This window comes from Humulus lupulus, chromosome 3, assembly GCF_963169125.1.
Source record: "Humulus lupulus chromosome 3, drHumLupu1.1, whole genome shotgun sequence".
NCBI classification, from domain to species: Eukaryota; Viridiplantae; Streptophyta; class Magnoliopsida; order Rosales; family Cannabaceae; genus Humulus; species Humulus lupulus.
In genome coordinates, this window is record NC_084795.1 from 87,392,736 (window position 1) to 87,413,149 (window position 20,414).

The 20,414-nt window shown below is 40.2% G+C and overlaps 2 protein-coding genes across 2 annotated transcripts; one reads left to right on the plus strand and one right to left on the minus strand.

The window, feature by feature from the left end:
* The first annotated feature begins 2,122 nt into the window (after positions 1 to 2,122).
* On the plus strand, positions 2,123 to 3,682 carry LOC133821232 (uncharacterized). The gene is made up of 2 exons (XM_062253662.1): positions 2,123 to 2,535; positions 2,613 to 3,682. The coding sequence occupies exons 1-2, from the start codon at positions 2,137 to 2,139 to the stop codon at positions 2,637 to 2,639; spliced, it is 426 nt and encodes a 141-aa protein (XP_062109646.1). The 5' UTR covers positions 2,123 to 2,136; the 3' UTR covers positions 2,640 to 3,682.
* An 11,867-nt stretch (positions 3,683 to 15,549) lies between these two features.
* On the minus strand, positions 15,550 to 18,947 carry LOC133822929 (ribulose-1,5 bisphosphate carboxylase/oxygenase large subunit N-methyltransferase, chloroplastic). The gene is made up of 6 exons (XM_062255398.1): positions 18,251 to 18,947; positions 18,092 to 18,120; positions 17,107 to 17,318; positions 16,769 to 16,894; positions 16,053 to 16,457; positions 15,550 to 15,931 (listed from the first exon to the last, which is right to left on the minus strand). Exons 1-6 carry the CDS (start codon positions 18,739 to 18,741, stop codon positions 15,719 to 15,721), a joined length of 1,476 nt encoding a protein of 491 aa, XP_062111382.1. The 5' UTR covers positions 18,742 to 18,947; the 3' UTR covers positions 15,550 to 15,718.
* Positions 18,948 to 20,414: the final 1,467 nt, after the last annotated feature.

The window sequence follows — 20,414 nt, forward strand, 5'->3', positions numbered from 1 at the left end:
GCCTTCAAGAACTTTGAAGAACAAGGCGCAAAACTTCTAGAAACTCAGACGATTCTTGGCGATCCACGAAGCTCCTGCCCACCCAATATCGACTTAGCGTCTTAGAAATATACTCCATCTTTTATACAAGTAAGTTTTTTGATCGATTTCTTTATGTTATGCTGTGCTGTGCCTGTTTTCCCTTTATTTTTTATTTTTGAGTTCTTGAATATCTCTGTCAGTTCTTGCAAAATGATTTTGGGGTAAATGGGTATGTTGATCTACGCTAAATATGGTAGGAAAATAACACCTTGCTGGGGTTAGGAACTAGTTTGGTAGTTAGGATCATGAATTGAGGGCGTAAACTCGAAGTAAAAATTCGATTTTTCAGCTTGTAGAAAAACTGGGTTTTTCCCGCCCCTTCAGAGTCGAAAAAGTTTTTCCTGAAATTTTTTTTACTTCTGCTTTTTGATCCGTTTTCCAAACTGCTCGTATGTAATTTAGTGTCTCTACTAGAATGTTGTTGGTCGTATAAAAGCTTAACTTTTATACACGAGCAACGTTATTTCAACTCTTAACACTTCTTGGTCTTTTGGGCCATAGATTCTCATCTCCCCTTCTCTGTTCGCAGATTTTCATGCAACATCCGTGGGGAGGTGAGAGGCTAATTGATGACCTGCTCGCTCAGCTGCTTGTGGACGAAGAACAGCCGTCGCTACTCATCCCAGAGATTCCTTTTTCTTGTATTCCACCCAACAAACCTCCTTCCAGTCCATCAAATATGGATAGAGTAAAATCCACCGCCCAGAAAAAGAACCATCTAAACCTTTTGAAAACCAGCCTGCTCCTCGAGCTGAAATTCCCTCGACCAGTGGTAGAGTTGAAACCACTGGTCCCGAATCCAAAGACAGGCCCGCCCCCGTGATGTACTTCAACCAGTTGTCGAATGGTCCCTCACTCCTCCTAACCAAATCAATGCTAGGATGGTAAACAATTTCCTCAGGAAGTACGAACTTTCTAGGGTAACTTTATTCCTTCCTACCATCGACCAACGGGCAAACCTGCTTGGCGGCGCCTTCAGCGCCTGGTCGAGGTATCACATTGAGGCAGGAGCAATCCTGCCTCTCCATCCTTTCTTCTAGGGAGTGGCCAATTACTTTGGGGTTGCTCCTTTCCAAATAACCCCAAACAGGTATAGAATGCTTTCCGCACTCTATATCCTTTACAGCCATAAAAAATGGCCTGTTCCTTCAACTCATGAGATCAATTACCTGTTCGATCTCAAATCTAACCCCAACTAGGAAAACACGGGGTTTTTTCATTTTTGCCTCTAGGAATCGGCTCGCACCTTCCTGAGTGGGACTACCTACAAGTCCAATGTAGGCAAGTACTACCAAGAGTACTTTTTAACCATTGACCTGGTCGCCAACAACCTAGCCTTCACCCAAAGAGGTAACTTCTTCGTACTCTTGGTCGTTTATTTCTTTTTATTTTATCTGCATTCTCCTTAGAAAATTAGCACTCTTCAGGTCCATGGCTATGACCAGCCCTTACTCCAGAAATGGAGATTCGAGCAGCATTACTAGCCAGCATGACTGACGTAGAAAAAAGCATCAAACAGCTGGTCACTGAAGCCAACCTAAGACTGGTTGGGCTTCTAGCACCTCACCAGGACGTGAGGGAGTCAACAGCGGGGAGTGCCACTGGTGGAGAGATTCCCGAGCAGCACTCGGATGTGTCATAACCTCCAAGGAGGAGGACAACTGGAGTGACAATCAGGGAACCCTCCAGCACCCCGCGAGCAGATGCTCCCCCTGCCCCTTCGAGAAAGGGAAAAAAGAAATTTTCCGAACCCCCTGCACCCATCGACGAGTCTTCAGATGAGAACGATACTATCTTCTCATTCTTAGACAGTTTTCCCATTCCCTGTCATTTATTTGACCGGGACGACAACTTTAAGTACACTCCAAGTTTAAATTCAGATTTCTTCCAGGCAGTGAGTGAGTGTAGTAGTAGTTCAGTAAGTAATGTAGCGACCAATAGTTATAGCACAGGTACTTTACTTATAATTTCCCTGCTTTCATTTTTAACTCCATCTATACTTATTGTCTAACTGCTCGCAATGCTTCCTTACTTGCAGATATGTCGTCTGGAGATATGTTCGACCGCTACACCGCACCTGCTGCTCCATCGAGTTGGAAGAAAGAAAGCAAGTGGCATCGCGGGGAAAGCAGCAATGCCCCTTCAACCAAGAAGGCCCGGACTGAGGATCTTCCAGCTGCTGCTCCCTCAAAGGAAACAACGCCACCTCCGGCACCACTCGACCAACAATCTCCTCTTGCACCAGCCAAGCAGAACTCTACCCCTCCAACGCCAACCAACCAGACACCTCAGGGAAATCAACCTGAAGATGCCCTGACCAGCACCGTAGTTGGCTCAACTAGAGAGAGGATATACAAACTCTCAAAGCACAAACGCAGCCGAGAGGCCATTTTCGGCACCAACTCCATGGAGGCCAACCAGATAATAAATCGATGGTTGAACGAGATAGCCAGTGTAAGTTGCTTTTCTTTAGTTGAGTTATTTTACTTTGTCATTTTCTGCCATCCTCTAATCTCTTCACCTGATTGCAGAGATTGTTGACTATAACTGCTGGTTGACGCCGCATGGGGGCTTTGGTCACCCAGACCAAAGACTCCGACACCAATTACACTGAGGCGATGAAGGTGCTCGAGGGGAAGAACGTTGAATTGCTCGAGAAAAACACATAATTGCTTAGCAAGAATGTAATGCCCCAAATTTCCTAATAAGGTTTAGAACCTTGATTAGGAGGCCGGGAGGGCCATAATTGATTTATTATGGTATTTAATGATTATATGCATGTTTACGTGAATTATATTATTATATGATGGGGGATGCATGCATATGGGTTCATATTTTAATTATGAGGGCATTTTGGTAATTTGGCCGCTGTGGATGTAATTGTGTATTTTGGGTGCATGGTTGTGATTAATTAATATAGCCACATTATTAGGTGGATTGGTTCGAGCTATTCGGCATGAGACGATCGTGAGATGTAAGTGTTCGGTCTAGTCATAACGGGTTTAAGTTCGGGGCTCGGGGTGAGTCTCGGGATCATTTTGATGACTAGAACATTACCGGGAATAAAAGGGTAATGGGATATGATTTATTGGTATTTGAGAATATTGAGAATAGTGGGAATTGGAGAGCGTAAATTATAATTAACGTGATAGGCGGGAAAGGACGGTTTTACCCTTGGAAGCCTTTAGAGGGATTTATTTGGCCTAGGGGCATTATGGTCTTTTGACCTTAAGGATTTATATCAGCCTTTGATTTTTAGAAGGCTGTGGAAAACAGAACAAAACAGAGCCCCATCCTCATCTCTTCCTTTCTCTCCCGTACAAGCTTTTCCCTTCATTCTTTCTTTGAATTTTGAGAGCCCAAATTGAGGAGTTAAGCTAGGAGATCAAAGGTGGAAGCTAGGGAACTTGATTCAGCCATTAAAGGGGATTCAAAATCGAGTTTGAGGTGAGTTCAGCCATAAGTTTCTGGTTTATACTCTGTTTTCCTTTAGTTTTTCAGCCTATGATTTCTTGATGGAAAGTTTGAATTAATGGAAGTTTAGTTGATGTTTAACTTGGGTTTTGATGTGGGTGAGTTGTTGGTAATGTTTAGTGGTTGAATTGGGTGTTAGGTTGAGGTTTGGGACTGGTTTGAAGGGTTGGTTCCGAGGGAAAACGCAGGGGAAAGCATGCTGGTGCTTGCTGGTTTTGGTAATGGGCCGTGGCACGGCTATGGTGAGCCGCGGCCTACGTGCGTTTCTATGAGGGGATTGGCTCTGTCAGGAGGGTGAGCCATGGCCCATCAGGGCAGTTTTGGCCAGAAAGAGGTTTTAGACTTGGGGATGCTAGCCATAGGCCTCGGGGTTGATCCTACTACCCGGTTAAGTGGGGATTGATGTCCCGGTGACTAGATATTGGTTTGGGAACTTATGTTGATCATTTTTATTGATGGTATCCTATATTTGGTTATGACTAGGTGACCGCTAAAGGACTAAAAGTTGATCGTTCTCAAGGGTCGTTCTTTAAATCATTCTAGCTCGAATCTGAGGTAAGAAAACTGCACCCTGTGTATATGTATGACATGCATGGCTATTCTTGGTGCATGTTGGTTGATTATTAAACGTGACATGCCTGGCTGTTATTGGTGCATGTTGGATTGTTGAATATTATGCATATGATGCATGAGGAACATGTGGTTAGGACATGCTTTGTATACTAAGTATGATATCGTTCGGAGCTTGAGTCTCTGTGTTTATGCATGATCCTAATTGTACTAGTACCTGTTTAGTAAGCATGCTGAATACCTTGTTTATGGATATTGAACATGTGATATATGTTTGGTGGCATGGCTTACCTGTGTATGGCACTGACTAGTCAGGGACCGACCCTAAAGTCGATGATCATGCATTGAATGACTCTACGACATTAATGCTGGACCGACCCTAAAGTCGATGAGCATGCATTGAATGGCTCTATGGCATTAATGCTGGACCGACCCTAAAGTCGAAGAATTTATAAGCGCTTGCCTGGTCTAGGACCAGATGTTTATAGCTAGGGCATATGGCCCCGGTGACTGCTTGTCACATGGCTAGGGGACGCTGTCCATAGTTACGACTCTAGAGTCGGGAGATTAGATCTAATCGATGTCAGCATTGAATGACTCATATGGGGTATTAATGCTGGACCGACCGGAAGGTCAATGAAAATTATAAGCGCTTGCCTGGTCTAAGACCAGATGTTCATAGCCAGGGTATATGGCCCCGGTGACTATTTGTCACATGGCTAGGGGACGTTGTCCATAGTTACGACTCTAGAGTCAGGAGGAAGGTTATGTTGGTGACCAATCACCATGCACCTATCCTAATCGAACTTATGAAAGGACAACCTACCAGTTAAGCCCTGGTGACCCTATCGTCACATGGCTAAAGGGTGCTGTCCCCACATTTGTGACTCTTGTGTTAGTCACCTATTTGTTTGAACTGTTGGTCATGAATAATCAATACTATTACTGTTGATATTATATCATGTTATACTGTGTTTTCTTGTTGGGATTTGGCTCACGGGTGCTATGTGGTGCAGGTAAAGGCAAAAGAAAGCTGGACCATCCTTGAGTTGGAGAGCTTAGGTGATGACGTGTACATATGTAGCTGCTCGTCCGCCACGGCTGAGGTTTAAAGAGGAACTAGGGTTGAACCCTGTTTTGCAGTTTAGAACGGCCTGTTATAAATATTTTCTGTAATAGACTCTGAAACTATATTTTTGGGATCCCAATGTATATATTAAACGTTCTAGTGAAACATTACATCTTAACCAAATTTTTAATCCCTAAACCGCTAATCATACTTAGTTACACGATTTTGGCCAAATAACTCGATTAGCGAGTTTAGCACTGTTTACAAGGCACACCGTAACGGTCCCTGGGGTTGGGGCGTTACAAAGAACACTGATCTGCTCGAGCAAAACTCCAAGCTGGCTGAAGAGCTTCAACAGTTTCAGACTGCCCTAGCCAAATCCAATGCAGACAAGGAGAAGTTTAGGGAGTCTGCTAGACTTAACTGCCAAGAGGCTAAACAGCTTGAGGTTGATCTGATCGCGAGCAGAAAGGAGACTGAGGAGCTGGAGGGGCGCGTCAAGGAGCTTGAGGAGACGAATGCCAGCAACTTGGAGAAGTATAGGGAAGCCACCCACCTTTGCTTCTATGAGTTCTGGAAGCATAACCGTGGGGCCAACTTCAACTATCTTTCTGAGCGCCTGAGGCAAACTCAAATAGCCTGGTGCACTATTCGCCTAGAGGAAGAAGAAAGAGCCAAAATTCTTTCCTCCCCAGAAATATCCTTAGCAACGGGGATTGATGGCGCGGAAAATGAAGTTGGAACTACTGTCGACCAGGACACTCCTCAAGACCCTCCTGCCTCGTAGTGCTTTTATGTTTCTTTCTTTATCTTTTAGATACACGACCTACGGGTCATGATGTAAAGACAATTTATATTTTTTATTGCTGCATGGGCAGCTTTTTTCCTTTTAACAAACAATTATATCCGAGCAGTGACTGCTCGCGGTGTAAAAGGATTCAGTTTTGGTATTATATAATATTTGCATCTTATTATAACACCTGTTCGCATGACCGAACTTAACATAGTACTTTTGTTTGATTATCAAAATAATAAAATTTTGAAAAATACTCTAAGTACCCTAGCATGCTTTCACTTATTTTGCTCGTGTGTTTACATATCTTTTGATATGCTTTACTTACTAAATACCTTATATGCCCCCCAAGTGATTGAGGAGCTTTAGGTCCTCGGTCACTTGCCTTGACTAAGTCTTGTTCGAACATTTTTGCTCGTAGGATAAATTTTAAAATGAGAATATAGCAAAACAACACACGTAATGAGCAAATACTTGTAATAAATACAATAGTTGGCAAGATTGACTGGCTGCGCACAGTCCCTTTTATTTCTCATAGTAAATGGACAAAACGTGTCTGTAAGAGTGATCACCAAAATGATCTTACACTTATAAGCGATCAGTCACATAAAATGACCAACCCTTTTTCATAGCTTGTAAAAAGTAAAATTAATACAAGCCAATTCTTTAAGAAGAATTGTTTATTGATAGTACTTGCGCAGGTGTTCTCCATTCCAATAGTGAGGAATGAGATCTCCATTTAAGCGAGCAAGTTTGTAAGTGCCTGGATGTAGGACTTCTTCAATTTGGTATGGTCCTTCCCAGTTAGGTCCAAGTACTCCATCGGTCTGGTCGCGGGTGTTGAGGAAAACCCTTCTAAGTACTAGATCTCCTACATTGAATTTCCTTTCACGTACTTTAGAATTAAAATACCGGGCGACCTTTGGCTGGTAAGCCACTACTTGGAGTCGGGCTTGCTCGCGCTTTTCATCGACCAAATCTAGAGATTCCATCAATACCTGGCTATTAGAGCCTTGATCGTACGTCATTCTCCGATGCGATGGCGAATCTAACTCGACAGGCAACATAACTTCATATCCATAAGCTAAGGAGAATGGAGTATGGCCTGTCGTTGTACGATGGGATGTTCTGTACAACCAGAGGACTTCAGGCAATTGCTCTGGCCATGCCCCCTTCACTTCTTCAAGTCTTTTCTTCAGAGTATCTTTTAGTGTCTTATTGACTGCCTCGACTTATCCGTTTGCTTGAGGGTGAGCAACTAAAGAAAAGCTCTTGATAATTCCATGTCATTCGCAAAAATCCGTGAACAGATCACTATCGAACTGTGTGTCGTTGTCTGAGACAATTTTTCTTGGCAATCCATAGAGACACACGATGTTCTTGACCATGAAGTCCAACACTTTCTTGGTTGTTATAGTTGCAAGTGGCTCAGCCTCATCCCACTTTGTGAAGTAATCAACGACCACTACAACGTACTTGACGCCGCCCTTTCCTGTGGGCAAAAATCCGATTAGGTCTATACCCCAGACTGCGAATGGCCACAGACTTTGCATCTGTTTTAATTCATTAGGGGCTGCTCATGGAATTTTGGAGAACCTCTGGCACTTGTCGCACCTTCGCATGAATTCCATTGAGTCTTCATTCATTTTTGGGCAAAAGTATCCTTGCCTTAGGATCTTTTTTGATAAACTCTGCCCCCCAGCATGGTCCCCACAAAAGACTTTGTGGACCTCTCTCATCAATTCTTTGGCCTTCTCTTTCGAAATAAACCTGAGGAGTGGCATCGAGTATCCCCTTCGGTACAAGATTCCATCGACCAGGATATACCTAGCAGCCTGCCGCTGAAGGGTCCTGGCTTTGTTTCTGTCCATCGGTAACACTCCCTGCGTCAAGTAATCTATGTAAGGTGCCATCCAGGTATCCACCGCCTGAATCACCAGAGAGGCTTCTTTCGCTTGGATGCTTGGTGCAAAAAGCCGTTCAACTGGTACTATATCCAGGGTGTCAGCATCCTTGGCACTTGCTAACTTGGCCAAAGCATCAGCGTTTGAATTTTGGTCGTGAGGTACTTGCTGGAGAGTATACTTCTCAAACTAGGCCAACAAATCTCTTGCTTTATTCAGGTAGGCAACCATCTTTAGACCTCGGGCCTGGTATTCTCCAATGATCTGATTGACCACCAACTGAGAGTCACTGTAGACTTCAAGCGACTTTATGTGCATGTCTCTGGCTAATCGTAACCATGCGAGAAATGCCTCGTACTCTGCCTTGTTGTTGGATGCCGTGAAGTCAAATCTAATCGCGCAGTGAAATCGATGCCCTTAAAGCATTATCAAAATCACTCCGACTCCAGCGTGATGCTCATTAGAAGAGTCATCTTTGAACAAATTCCATGAGGGAGTTTGGCTTTGAGGCTCAGGCTCTCCAGTCTCTTCTGGATGCTCGCTGTCTGGAAGCCCAGTGAGTTCAGCGATGAAGTCGGCCAGAGCTTGTCCTTTTATTGATGCTCGTGGTAAGTAAGAGATATCAAACTACCCAAGTTCAACTGCCTATTTCAACAATCGGCCTGCGGCTTCTGGCTTCTACAGAACTTGCCGTAAAGGTTGGTCGGTCAAAACTGTGATTGGGTGAGCTTGGAAGTATGGCCGCAGCTTTCTGAGGCTAAGATCAAGAAATAGGCTAATTTTTCAATAGGTGGATACTGCAGTTCTGCTCCTATTAACCTCTTGCTTACATAATAAACGACCTTTTGCACGCCCTCTTCCTCTCTCACTAGAACAACACTAGCAACGTATTCTGTGATCGCCAAGTAGATGAACAGAGTCTCTTTATCAACCAATTTTGATAGAATTGGTGGCTGCAACATGTGCATCTTTATAGCTTGAAAAGCTTGCTCGCACTCCTCCCTCCATTCGAACTTCTTGTTGCCTCTAAGCAGATTAAAAAATGGGACACATTTGTCCGTAGATTTGGAGATAAATCTACTTAGAGCAGCAATCCTTCTGGTTAAACTTTGAACATCCTTGATCTTCATTGGCGATTTCATGTCGACCAGGGCTTTGATCTTCTCGGGATTGGCCTCAATTCCTCGTGAATTTACTATAAATCCCAAGAATTTCCCTGATCCAACTCGGAAGGAACACTTGAGGGGATTCAGCTTCATCTGATATTTGTTCAAGACATTGAAGTACTCTTGCAAGTCCCCTATATGTCCTTCTTCCCTTTTCGACTTAACCAGCATGTCATCGATATATACTTCCATGTTTGTACCGATCAGCTCCTTGAACATGTGATTGACTAGTCGCTGGTAAGTCGCACCAGCGTTTTTCAAACTGAAGGGCATCACTTTGTAACAGTAAAGCCCTGTATCGGTCTGAAAGCTAGTGTGATCCTCATCAGGTGGATGCATACTGATCTGATTGTATCCGAAGTATGCATCCATGAATGAGAGGATCTCGTGCCCTGCAGTGGCATCGACTAGCTAGTCGATTCTAGGGAGTGGGAAATAATCTTTAGGGTAGGCTTTATTAAGGTCTGTGAAATCCACGCACGTTCTCCACTTGTCATTCGGCTTGGGAATCAGTATGGGATTAGAGACCTAGGATGGATAAAACGCTACCCTGATGAATCCGTTCTCCTTTAGCTTCTTGACTTCCTCTTTTAGAGCTTTTGATCTGTCTTTGTCGAGCAGCCTCCTTTTCTGTTGTACTGGTGGAAAACTCTTATCTATGTTCAAGACATGGCTAATGACCGCATGGTCTATTCCAACCATGTCTTTATGTGACCAGGCAAAGAATTCCTGGTTTTTCTTTAAAAATTCCACCAATTCTTGTTTTGTTGTTGTCTATAAGTTTTTACCGACTTTCACAACCCTGTTCGGATCTGCTTCATCGAGTTGGACCTCTTCAAGGTCCACGATGGGTCCTGTTTTTTCATAAAAAACCCCAAAGCGAGGTTCCAAATCCCTGTCCTCACTTTGGGCAACACCCTATTTGGTGACATCATCACCTGATTGGGCTTGTATATCATTGACCGTTTGCAACTCCTTCCCGGAAGCTTCCCTCGATCCACCTTTCTTCGCCTTAGATATCGAGACATTGTAACACTCCTTCGCTTCTCGCTGATTTCCCAACATGCATCCTACTCCTGCGTCGGTTGGGAATTTTATGGAAATGTGCCAAATCGAGGTAACAGCTCGCAAGTCGGCCAAAATTGGCCTCCCAATTACAGCATTATACGCTGAAGGACAAGCAACTGCTATAAAAGTAGTGAGTAATGTCCTGTTTACAGGCGCAGTTCCTGCTGTAACTGGGAGCCTAATCGATCCTGTCGGGTCGAGCCCTTTGCCAGAAAAACCATATATGGTTTGGTTGCACGACTCCAAGTCCTTGACGGACAACTTCATCATTTCCAGTGAAGACTTATACAAGATTTTGGCTGAGCTTCCTGTGCCAACCAACAACCTTTTAACCATCATGTTGGCAATTTGGACGTCAACGACCAGCGGATCAGAGTGTGGGAATCAGACGTGTTGAGCATCGTCTTCAGAGAAGGTTATCAACTCCTCCTTTGTTCGAGCTTTCTTTGGTGCGCGATCCTCCACACTCATCATCTCGATGTCCTGGTCATGGCGTAAGGTCCGAGCGTATCGCTCTCTTGCTTTCCCACTGTCCCCTACAAGGTGTGGGCCACCACAGATGGTGAGTAACGTACCTGCCACAAGAGCTGGCTGTAAAGATGGCGAGCGTTGGCGTGCAGGCGCCAGCTCGTTGCCACCTTGAGCCTCTCACTGAGACCCTCCTGCGGCTCATACGTATCTCCTTAGGTGTCCCTACCTGATCAGGAGCTTGATCTCATCCTTCAACTGGTTACACTCATTGGTGTCATGTCCGTAGTCGTTGTGAAAACGACAGAATTTTGTTGTATCTCTCTTGGAGATATCATTCCTTATAGGCGCTGGTCGCTTATAAGGGACATTGGCATTGGTTGCCTGGTAGACCTCTGCCCTACTTTCGACAAGGGCCGTATAGTTGGTGAATCTTGGCTCATATCTATTGCCTTTGGGGCGTTTGTTTTCAGATGTTGACGGCTCATTGCCCGCCCCTTTTTCCACCGTTTCTGCCATTTCTGTTCCCATTGCCTTTGCCGTTGCCATTGTGTTTATCCGACTTGTTGGCGGCTTTGGCGGGATCTTCCTTTGGCCCCTTTGTCTTTCGTAGGAGACTTCCCCTTGTTGGCAATCGCATCTTCGAGCTTGATGTATCGATCAGCTCGATCCAGGAACTCATGGGTACTCCTTACCCCATTCTTTCTCAGGCTGTTCCAGAGGGGAGAATGGCGTTTAACCCCGGCAGTTAGGGCCAGCATCATTCCCTCATCGCCCATTGTTTTGGCTCCAGCAGCTGCTCGCATGAAACGTTGGACGTATTCCTTCAAGGGCTCTCCCTCCTTTTGGCGTATCTCGACCAGCTGATTGGCCTTAGTGGGGTGTACGAGACCTGCGTAGAATTTTTCATAAAATTCCTTCATGAACATTTCCCAGGATACTATACTAGCAGGAGGGAACTTAAAGAACTACTCTTGGGCGGTGTTAGATAGGGTGGCGGGGAAGATCCTGCAGCGGGCATCTTTCGACACCTTATTAATATCCATTTGTATCTCAAACTTGTTCACATGAGTTACTGAGTCCCTGTACCTGTCAAATTTCGGCAGTACCAACATTTTGAACTTGCTGGGGGTTTCTGCCACAACAATCCCCTGTACAAACAGAGTGCCCCTCCTCCAGCCGTACTCTATGTGGGATGTCCGGCTCCCGACCAGCTGTTGTACCGCCTGGTTCAGAGCATCAATTTGAGCCTGAACCGCGTCTGGGATCGCTGGGACGACTGGGGCCGAAGGAGCGTACTCATCGTGCTATCGTTGAGTACGTCCCTCAAGTCATCATCCCTACACCTTTGTTCGCTAGCGCCCAGTCGATCAAAGACGTTATGCTGTCGGGGTTGCCCCTTAGCGTTATGGCTCGCAGGCCTATTTTCTCTTGGTGGGGGGTTTCTATCTCCACCTCTTTCCTCATGCCTTCGACAAGCATTCTCCCTGCCGGAATCAACTTCATTGTAGTCATGAACATCCCTAAACTGCGGCCGACTATGGCGCGACTGGCTGGTCACGCTGTTTCCTCCTCTGGCTGGTATCTTCCGAGCGTCAAAGGGAGGTCTGAGTTGGTCAGTGGGTCCCCGTACATTATTATACCGTGGGGGGCCCCTGACCGCAGAGCCTGACTCGTTATGCCTTCTGTTGGCAGAAGGACGTTGCCCCTTGCTCAGTGGATTTGGCTCATCGTCCCCTGGGCGTCTAGGACTGCGGGGCAGCTGCCCGGCCCTATTCTACCTCTGGCACTGGGGATTGTCGCGACCAGCTTGAGAGGGTGGCTGTTGCTCAGGATCTCGAATTGGGACATCATCCTGAGCAACAGGTGGTTGCTCCGGCCTTTGAGGGCTTGCTGGCTGGAGCGGAGGACTCAGATTAGGGGCCCGCTGCGGTGGTGCACTTGGTGGCTGATCCGGTTGAGAGGCCGGCGCAGCATGTCCTCTGGCCAACTGAATGGCTGCTTCAAGAGCGGTCGTGGCATCTCTCTGTCGACAGTCCATTTTTGCCTGCTGCTCATTCAGCTTCTGGCGCTGACGCTCAATCTCCCTTTATTGCAGCGCCAAGGTCTCTGCTGCATTCTCCTGATTGGCCCTCAGATTGGCCAACTCATCCTGCAATACACCCAATGTTGCCCTCAGCATCTCAGAATCCATTTCCTCCTCTTCAAAATCCAAGTGTGGTTCATTTTCAGCCACATTTGGAGGGGGAGATTGAGATTATGCAGCGCCAGCAGCCTGTCCAACTCTCTTGGATGTCTTCGCCATTTGATCTTCCTAAAGCTTTTTGATTAATCTCTCAATGAAAGCACTAAAATATTGACCCTAGATTTGGCCAACGACACGGAGTCGAAATAACGACAAAGAATAAAAAGGAAATTAAGAAGGGAATTTAAATGGGAAAAAAGAGACACAGGTAGTTTATAGTGGTTCGGCTCCAACTGTGTGGTAATAACCTACATCTACTTAGTGTTCTTATTGATGTTGAATCCCAATGTCGTGATCAAAGAACTAGGGTTCTTGAGTTTCACAAGCCTTAGGAGAATTACAACTTTTTGTGGATAATCACACTATGCTCTCTCTATGAGTACTCAAGTTCAAGGTTCAAAAGTTCATTCCTTGAGCCATCCCATTCATATTTATAGGCTCAAGGGGGTTACATGGGCCAATGGGTCTTAATTATCCTTAATATCAGCGTATCAAGGCAATAAAGAGAAAATATAATAAATGTAGTTATTACAAGATTGCGTATCTTAAAGGAAATAAATTGAAGCATGCGACCAGACTGGTCGCATCTAAACACGAGATCTGATGAAGCAATAAACATCTGGTCGATAGGCGAACAACAACCCTTCACTTTAACGCTGTCACATGCCAACCACATGTAATAAATTATTGCCACGTCATCAGGAGCCATTTTTGGGTAAACAGTAACTTTTTTAATATTTTAATTTTTATTTAGAATAGTGTTTAATTTTAAAATTATAAATATTGTGCAATATTTTAATTTACATATAATTTGCGATTTTTATTTTAAAAATTATTTTTTTAAATAAATGGGTTCCTCGTGGGGATTCCTCGCCCCAATAGGGGATTCCCCACCCCGTCCCCGACGGGGAATAAGCAGGGATGGGGCGGGGACGGGGATTAGAAATATTAATGGAGACGGGGACGGGGGGAGCACCCCCCACAAATTCCCCGCCCCATGTGCATCACTAGATTCTGGGCTTTGATTTTGCAAATTGGTTGAAGAACACTGTTACAGATAACGATTTTGTGGTGATGAAAATGGATGTGGAAGGGACCGAATTTGATCTGATCCCTAAGTTGTTTGAAACTGGGGCAATTTGTCTGATTAATGAAGTTTTCCATGATGTATAAACTGGGGCAATTAATTTGATTGACAAATGTTTGGTTAATAGTTTGAGTGTTGTCCATGATGATGATGGAAAGTGAAGTTTAATTTTTGTTTGTTTTAGGATTTTATATTTTTTTAATTAGTAAATATTTTAAATTAAATAAGATTTAATATTTTTATTAAATTTAAAAAGTATTTTTTTAATTTTAAAAGAAATTAAAAAGTGGTTTAATCTGAGCCTTACACGTGTCCCTAACAAGACACTAACGAAACCCTAAGTAACAGAATTTGACGGAATTACACTTTTAGTGACTTTGAGAACTTTTCCCACTAAAAAAAAAGATTGGGTCCATGCCGAGTTTTTTCCCTAAACATTAGGTACATATGCCGCAAATTCCCAAATTATCATTATTTAACTACATGACTCTAAGTGTTGTTGTAGTGTGTATTATATGTGTCATATTATAATTAAATTGGAAATTCATTCTAATTGTAATGTGTCACATATATGTGTGACAACTATATTTATAGGATTGTATTTAATTTATGAAAAATTATTCTTCTAAATGTAAAAATCAAGACTTGAAATATAAACCACAACTCTTTAAAATTTAAATCATAAATCTTAAAATGTAAACAACAATCATCTAAAATATAAACCTCAAGACATAAAATCTAAACCACGACCATTTAAAAGTTTAATCTCAAGGCTTAAAATCTAAACCACAAACCTTAAAATATAAACCATCACTCTTTAAAATTTAAATCACAAGCCTTAAAATTTAAACCGCGACTTTTAAATATTTAAACCATAAGACTTAAAGTTAAATCACTAGACTTAAAATCTAAACTATGACCATATAAAATATAAATCCTAATTCTTTAATATCTAAGTCACGACTCTTTAAAATTTAAACCACAAGACTTAAAATTTAAACGTCTCTTTAAAATTTAAACCACAAGCTTAAAATTTAAACTACAAGACTTAAAATTTAAATCACAACTCTTTAAAAGTAAATCACAACTCTTTACAATTTAAACCAAGGCTTGCATTTAAACTACGACTCTTTAAAATTTAAACTACTTGGCTTAAAATTTAAACCACAACCATATAAAATATAAATTATGATCATTTAAAATCTAAACCACGACTCTTTAAAATTTAAACTACTAGTCATTAAAATTTAAACTACAAAGCTTAAAATTTTAAACCACAACGCTTAAAATTTAAATGACTTGATAAAATTTAAATCACAATGCTTAAATGTTAAGTCACCAGACTTAAAATCTAAACCACGATCGTATAAAATATAAATCATGATCATTTAAAATCTAAATCATGATCATTTAAAATCTAAACCATAATCGTATAAAATATAAATCATGATCCTTTAAAATCTAAATCACGACTCCTTAAAACTTAAACCACCAGTCTTTAAAATTTAAACCACTAGTCTTAACATTTAAACCACAATAGTTAAAATTTAAACCACAAGATTTAAAATTTAAATCACAACTCTTTAAAATTTAAACCACAATGCTTAAAAGTTATACTATTAGCTTAACAAAATAAATTATATTAATATTTAGCTATTAATTTAATTATATATTTGATGTGTTTATTTGTTATTAAATATTATTCAAAATTATTAACTAACAATTAAAAGAGTTGGATTATGCTTGTGCTGCTTCTTAACCCAGTCTAATTTCTTCTCTTTTCTTTCCAAAGGCTACTTTGGCTCCCAGAAGATTATATCTCCTTGCTCCCCACAAAGGCCGAGGTCCTTGAGCCTCCTCTCTTGGTAATATTCCAATTCATTAAGCTCCAATTCTCTCTCCTTGAACATCCCATCAATTTGCAGCAGTACCTTTTTCTCCCCTTGTCTTATTCCAACAGCTATCTCAAGCCTGGACTCCAGTTTTCCTCCTTTTAACTTCTCGTCCTGCATAGCAAACAATACGTCATTGGGAATTAACTAGAAATTTGAGAAATATAAGAATGTGGAAACACTGAGGAAAACCCAAACTTCTGCAAAACAGATACAAGGTTTTAAGTGTACGTACCTCTTCGATCGTGGTGCTATAACCAGAGAGAGCAGATTTGCAGGCGTCTCGTACCACTCGGCATATGAGCTCTTCATTGTCATGGCTTATAGGATACTCCAGATGGCCCAAAATAGAGTTTCTGAAGATGGTTTCCAAGAGAAAAGCATCGGTGCCTCCAAGTGCTACCAATCTCAGATAAGGAAGCATTGCAGGAGGAAGTGGACGGTTAAAAAAAATGTCAAAATAAGCAGTCTCACTCCAACCATTTGCCTCGGCAATGTCTAGCTTGTCGCCATAAAATGGGTCCGACTCGGATATCTCTAGTGTCAGAGTATATGCATTGCGTTCTTCCAAGGGGTCAATGAATCCGTAGTCCAGAGCCAACTCGGCGTTGCTCTTGTTTATGTCATATTGTATAACAACCTATTGCAAATCGTCAAAAGAGTTCGATAAACACACATAATAAAATCATATTCTTTAATACAAGTCAAGAACTTTTTCATAATCTTTAGAAGTCACACAACTCTTGGCCTCAACTGAGTTTGTTTGATAACTAGCTTGCTTGTAAAAACCATTTATGAGTATACTCCATACTAGATATTATGTAACGTCCAGAACATGCAGAATGATTACTTTTCAGAGACGGCAAATATAGATGAAATTATTTAGAATTATGGATGATCATCGACCTTTGCACAATCTACAGCAGAAACATCAGAAGAAGAAATTTCTACCTGCTCACCAGCCTTAACAGAAATTGGGCTACGTAGAGAGAACAAATAGTCCCAAGAGAAAAGGCCTGCTGGTCCTTTGACTTCCCATGCATGTTCCTCAGAGGTTACTTTATGGCTGTGGTTGATCTGATTGATTAAATTGGAATCAAACAATTTTAGCTTCTTAGTTAAAGAAAATTAACTGATTTCAAAGGGTATACACAGACAAATGTTTTCAATATGTAGGTGAATGTAGCCTGTTAATTCCCAGTACTGTGTCTTTCTATATAAGTGTAAATGTGATCTGAGACACTCATTTAGTCAAATGTAGGTGTTCTTGTAGGGACAAAAGAGCTTACAAAGTCTACAAGAGGGATCAAAACAAGATTTTGTGCACGGAGGCGTGAAAATGCCCTTGATCTGAGAATACCGAATGCCCAAAAGAAATCATCTATTGTGATAGGAGAAGGAAAAAGCTTCTTGTTAGGGAGAATAACTTCTTCTTCCAATTTCTTAAACTCGCTCACTACATACTCTTTTACTCCCAATGTCGTGCTCAAAAGTTGGGTTCCTGCAAACGCATGCAAAACTTATATCAGCATGATCCTCCAAAATAATCGTGTGTGAAATTGAACCACTAATGAATTGGTGATGTTTGCATATACCAGAAAATGTCTAAAGTATGAAAATAAGAACTTAATTTTATCAAGGAAAAGTTAGTGTAATTTGTCAAACTAACAACGTGAAAGTGTAAAATTTGCAAAATAACCACACTGATTTTCAGGTTATTTAGCAAATAATTTTTTTAAAAGGTTAGTTTGCTAATATATATTTTCAAGCGTGTTAATTTTACAAAACAAAAGAAAATTTAAAAAGAAAGACAAATATACATGTTTATATATATAATATTTTATATTCAATATTTTCTGTTTTTGAATACATTTATAAATGTACTAAACTGTATAACTTTTCTAAACTAAATATTTTTATCTTCTTTAAAATTCAAATTCCGGTTAAAGATTATTCCATAACCATAGCAATTGATAAATCTTCTACAGAACACCTACAATAAAAACAGGTCAATGGTTCTCAAGATAAAATGATAGCCAACAAACAAATTGGTCCGGTTCAAACTTCTCACGTCATGGACTTCGTATATCCACGCTAAGATGATGAAGCTAGACATAGTTGGAACTTGGAACATGAAAGTAGGAAAATAATAAGAAAGTTTCCAAAATCCAGTTTTCATAAGTAATTTTTTTGGACAAATCAGAAAGAAGCCGGAAAAAAAAATTGAAGGTATAAATATAGCTGCTGTAAGATATAAGATAGTGCTAAACCAACCTTGAATCTCAGAAAGCTCCTCTTCTGACCTGCTCTGGAACCATGAAAATTAGCAGTTATCAACTCCACCATTATGAAACCCATACCCAAATCAACAAATAAATACAAATTAACCATGAAAATATTAATGACTAATCAGCCAAACAAATTTAAACCCACCAAAACATAGTCGAATTGGTTTGTTTTGGAAGAATGTCGAAGTAAAGTCTCCAAAGCGAGTCGTCCCTGAACTTCTCTCTGAGCAAAAACAGAGCAACAGCAATCCAAGGCTTCAACCCACTACACACGTTCCCAATCTCAGAAGCTGAAACAGTATCTGGGTTTATCCACAACCTCTTTGGAATCTCCAAAACGACCTCGTTCCGAGCAATGTCTCTCTGGGCAATCAACCCGAGTCCTTCTGGGACGACGCCAGGTCTTGCCGGAGTCTTAGTTGAGATTACGCCTTCGTCCCGGAGCCACTTCCAGAAGGTGTGGACTTCTGGCCAAAGAGATTGGTCCAATTCCGTAGATTGGAGAGGTTTGACCGAAAGAGGTTTCTTAAGGAGAAGATTTGAACCACTCTGTGAGGAACAGAGGTGCCTCAGAGTTGTTCTTGGAGGGAATAGAAATGTTGATGATGAGGAAGATAAGCCTGAGAGACTTGCCATTTTCGTTTGTCTATGTGATGTAGTGAGCTTCGTTTTGAGTTACTCCATTACAGTGGCAGAGTAAGGAAATGTGTAAGACTGGTTTATAACTTCTTCTTGCGGATAGGATTTTTATTTTGTTAATTTTATTTTCAGCCCAAAAATAACCTTATTTTTAGGAAATTTCAGGCCTGGGAAATTTTTAATATGCAAACATAAACACTCCCCTCAACCATGTTTGAGACATAAAAAATACTCATTTCATTTAAAATTTTCAGATTTTAGCATCTAACACATTTCATTCTCTCTCACCCCTCTCCGTCAACTAACTCACCCTATATTGTAAAAAGTATAGCAACCCAACTTGAAATAGTCGAACAACCATTTGTGTTTTGTTCAATCTGAAAGTTTCATTTAATGTGAATAAATTGTAATTTTTAGCATTTTTTACTAGAAAAAATTATGGGAAAGTATTCTCTCATTCCATCTAGTTATGAATATGAAATGTCATAGTTAGATAATAGCTTCCAGTTGTTGTTGAATTTGATAATTTTTTTCCTACATTTTTTGTGTAAAGCTCTAAATTGGCTATCTTTAATAGACAATATATTTTATAACTCAAAAATATTTTTTTGACAAATTTAAAGCAGTTATCCCGACAGTTTTATGATCTGTCATGACAACTTATTTTTTTCAGAATTTATTTTAAGTTTTAATTCCCTAGAAATCACACACGCATATATATATATATATATACTAGATACAAGCAACGCACGTTTGCTTAGTTTTATTTATAGAATTTATTAGTTATTTTTATTAAATTTATATTAATGTCATATAAATTTTGAAATAAATATTTTATTTTATTAAATAATTTATTTATTTTTGTTTAAATTTATGTTTGTTCTAATTTTTGAATTTGGGAGTGACAACAAGAGATTATATTATATGTTTAATGTAATATTAAATATTATACGTGTATTTTAAATTTAAGTTTCTGGCTAGCTTCTTTTAAAAAAAAAAAAGTAATTTGTTACTAATTCACATTAGATTATATTATATATTTAATATGATATTATTCTAATAAGTGAGTTTAAGTTTAAATTTTTTTTATTTAAGTTATAAAATGTATGATTTTATTATTTTTAAGTAATTATCGTTGTAGAATATCTAAAAAATATTATATTTTAATTTGTTTAATCATTTATTATTTTTAAATAATTATCATTGTAAAATATCTCAAAAATATAATATTTTAATTTGTTTAATTATTTATTATTTTTAAATAATTATCATTGTAAAATATCTAAAAAAATATCTTATCTTAAATTTTTTAATTAATTATTTTATTTTATTTAAGTTTAATAGATGTTTACAAACTACCGTTAAATATAAGAATATTTTGTTAGATATAAGAATATTCCGTTAAAGTTAACATTAAAAAAATAAAAAACCGTTAAAACCAAGAATTTCCGTTATCTACACACTTTTTATATATAATAGATATATATGGCAATTTATTACTTGATATTTCGTCCACATATGTTGATATTCACTGAGAAAAAATTATTTTATGTATAAGAAGATTTTTCTTTAAATAAAATATTTTTTTCCTCTTTTAGACTTTGAGAGTTTTTGTCAACTGATTAAATAATATTTTTTGATATTTTTATTGACAAATTTCGTGGTAATGG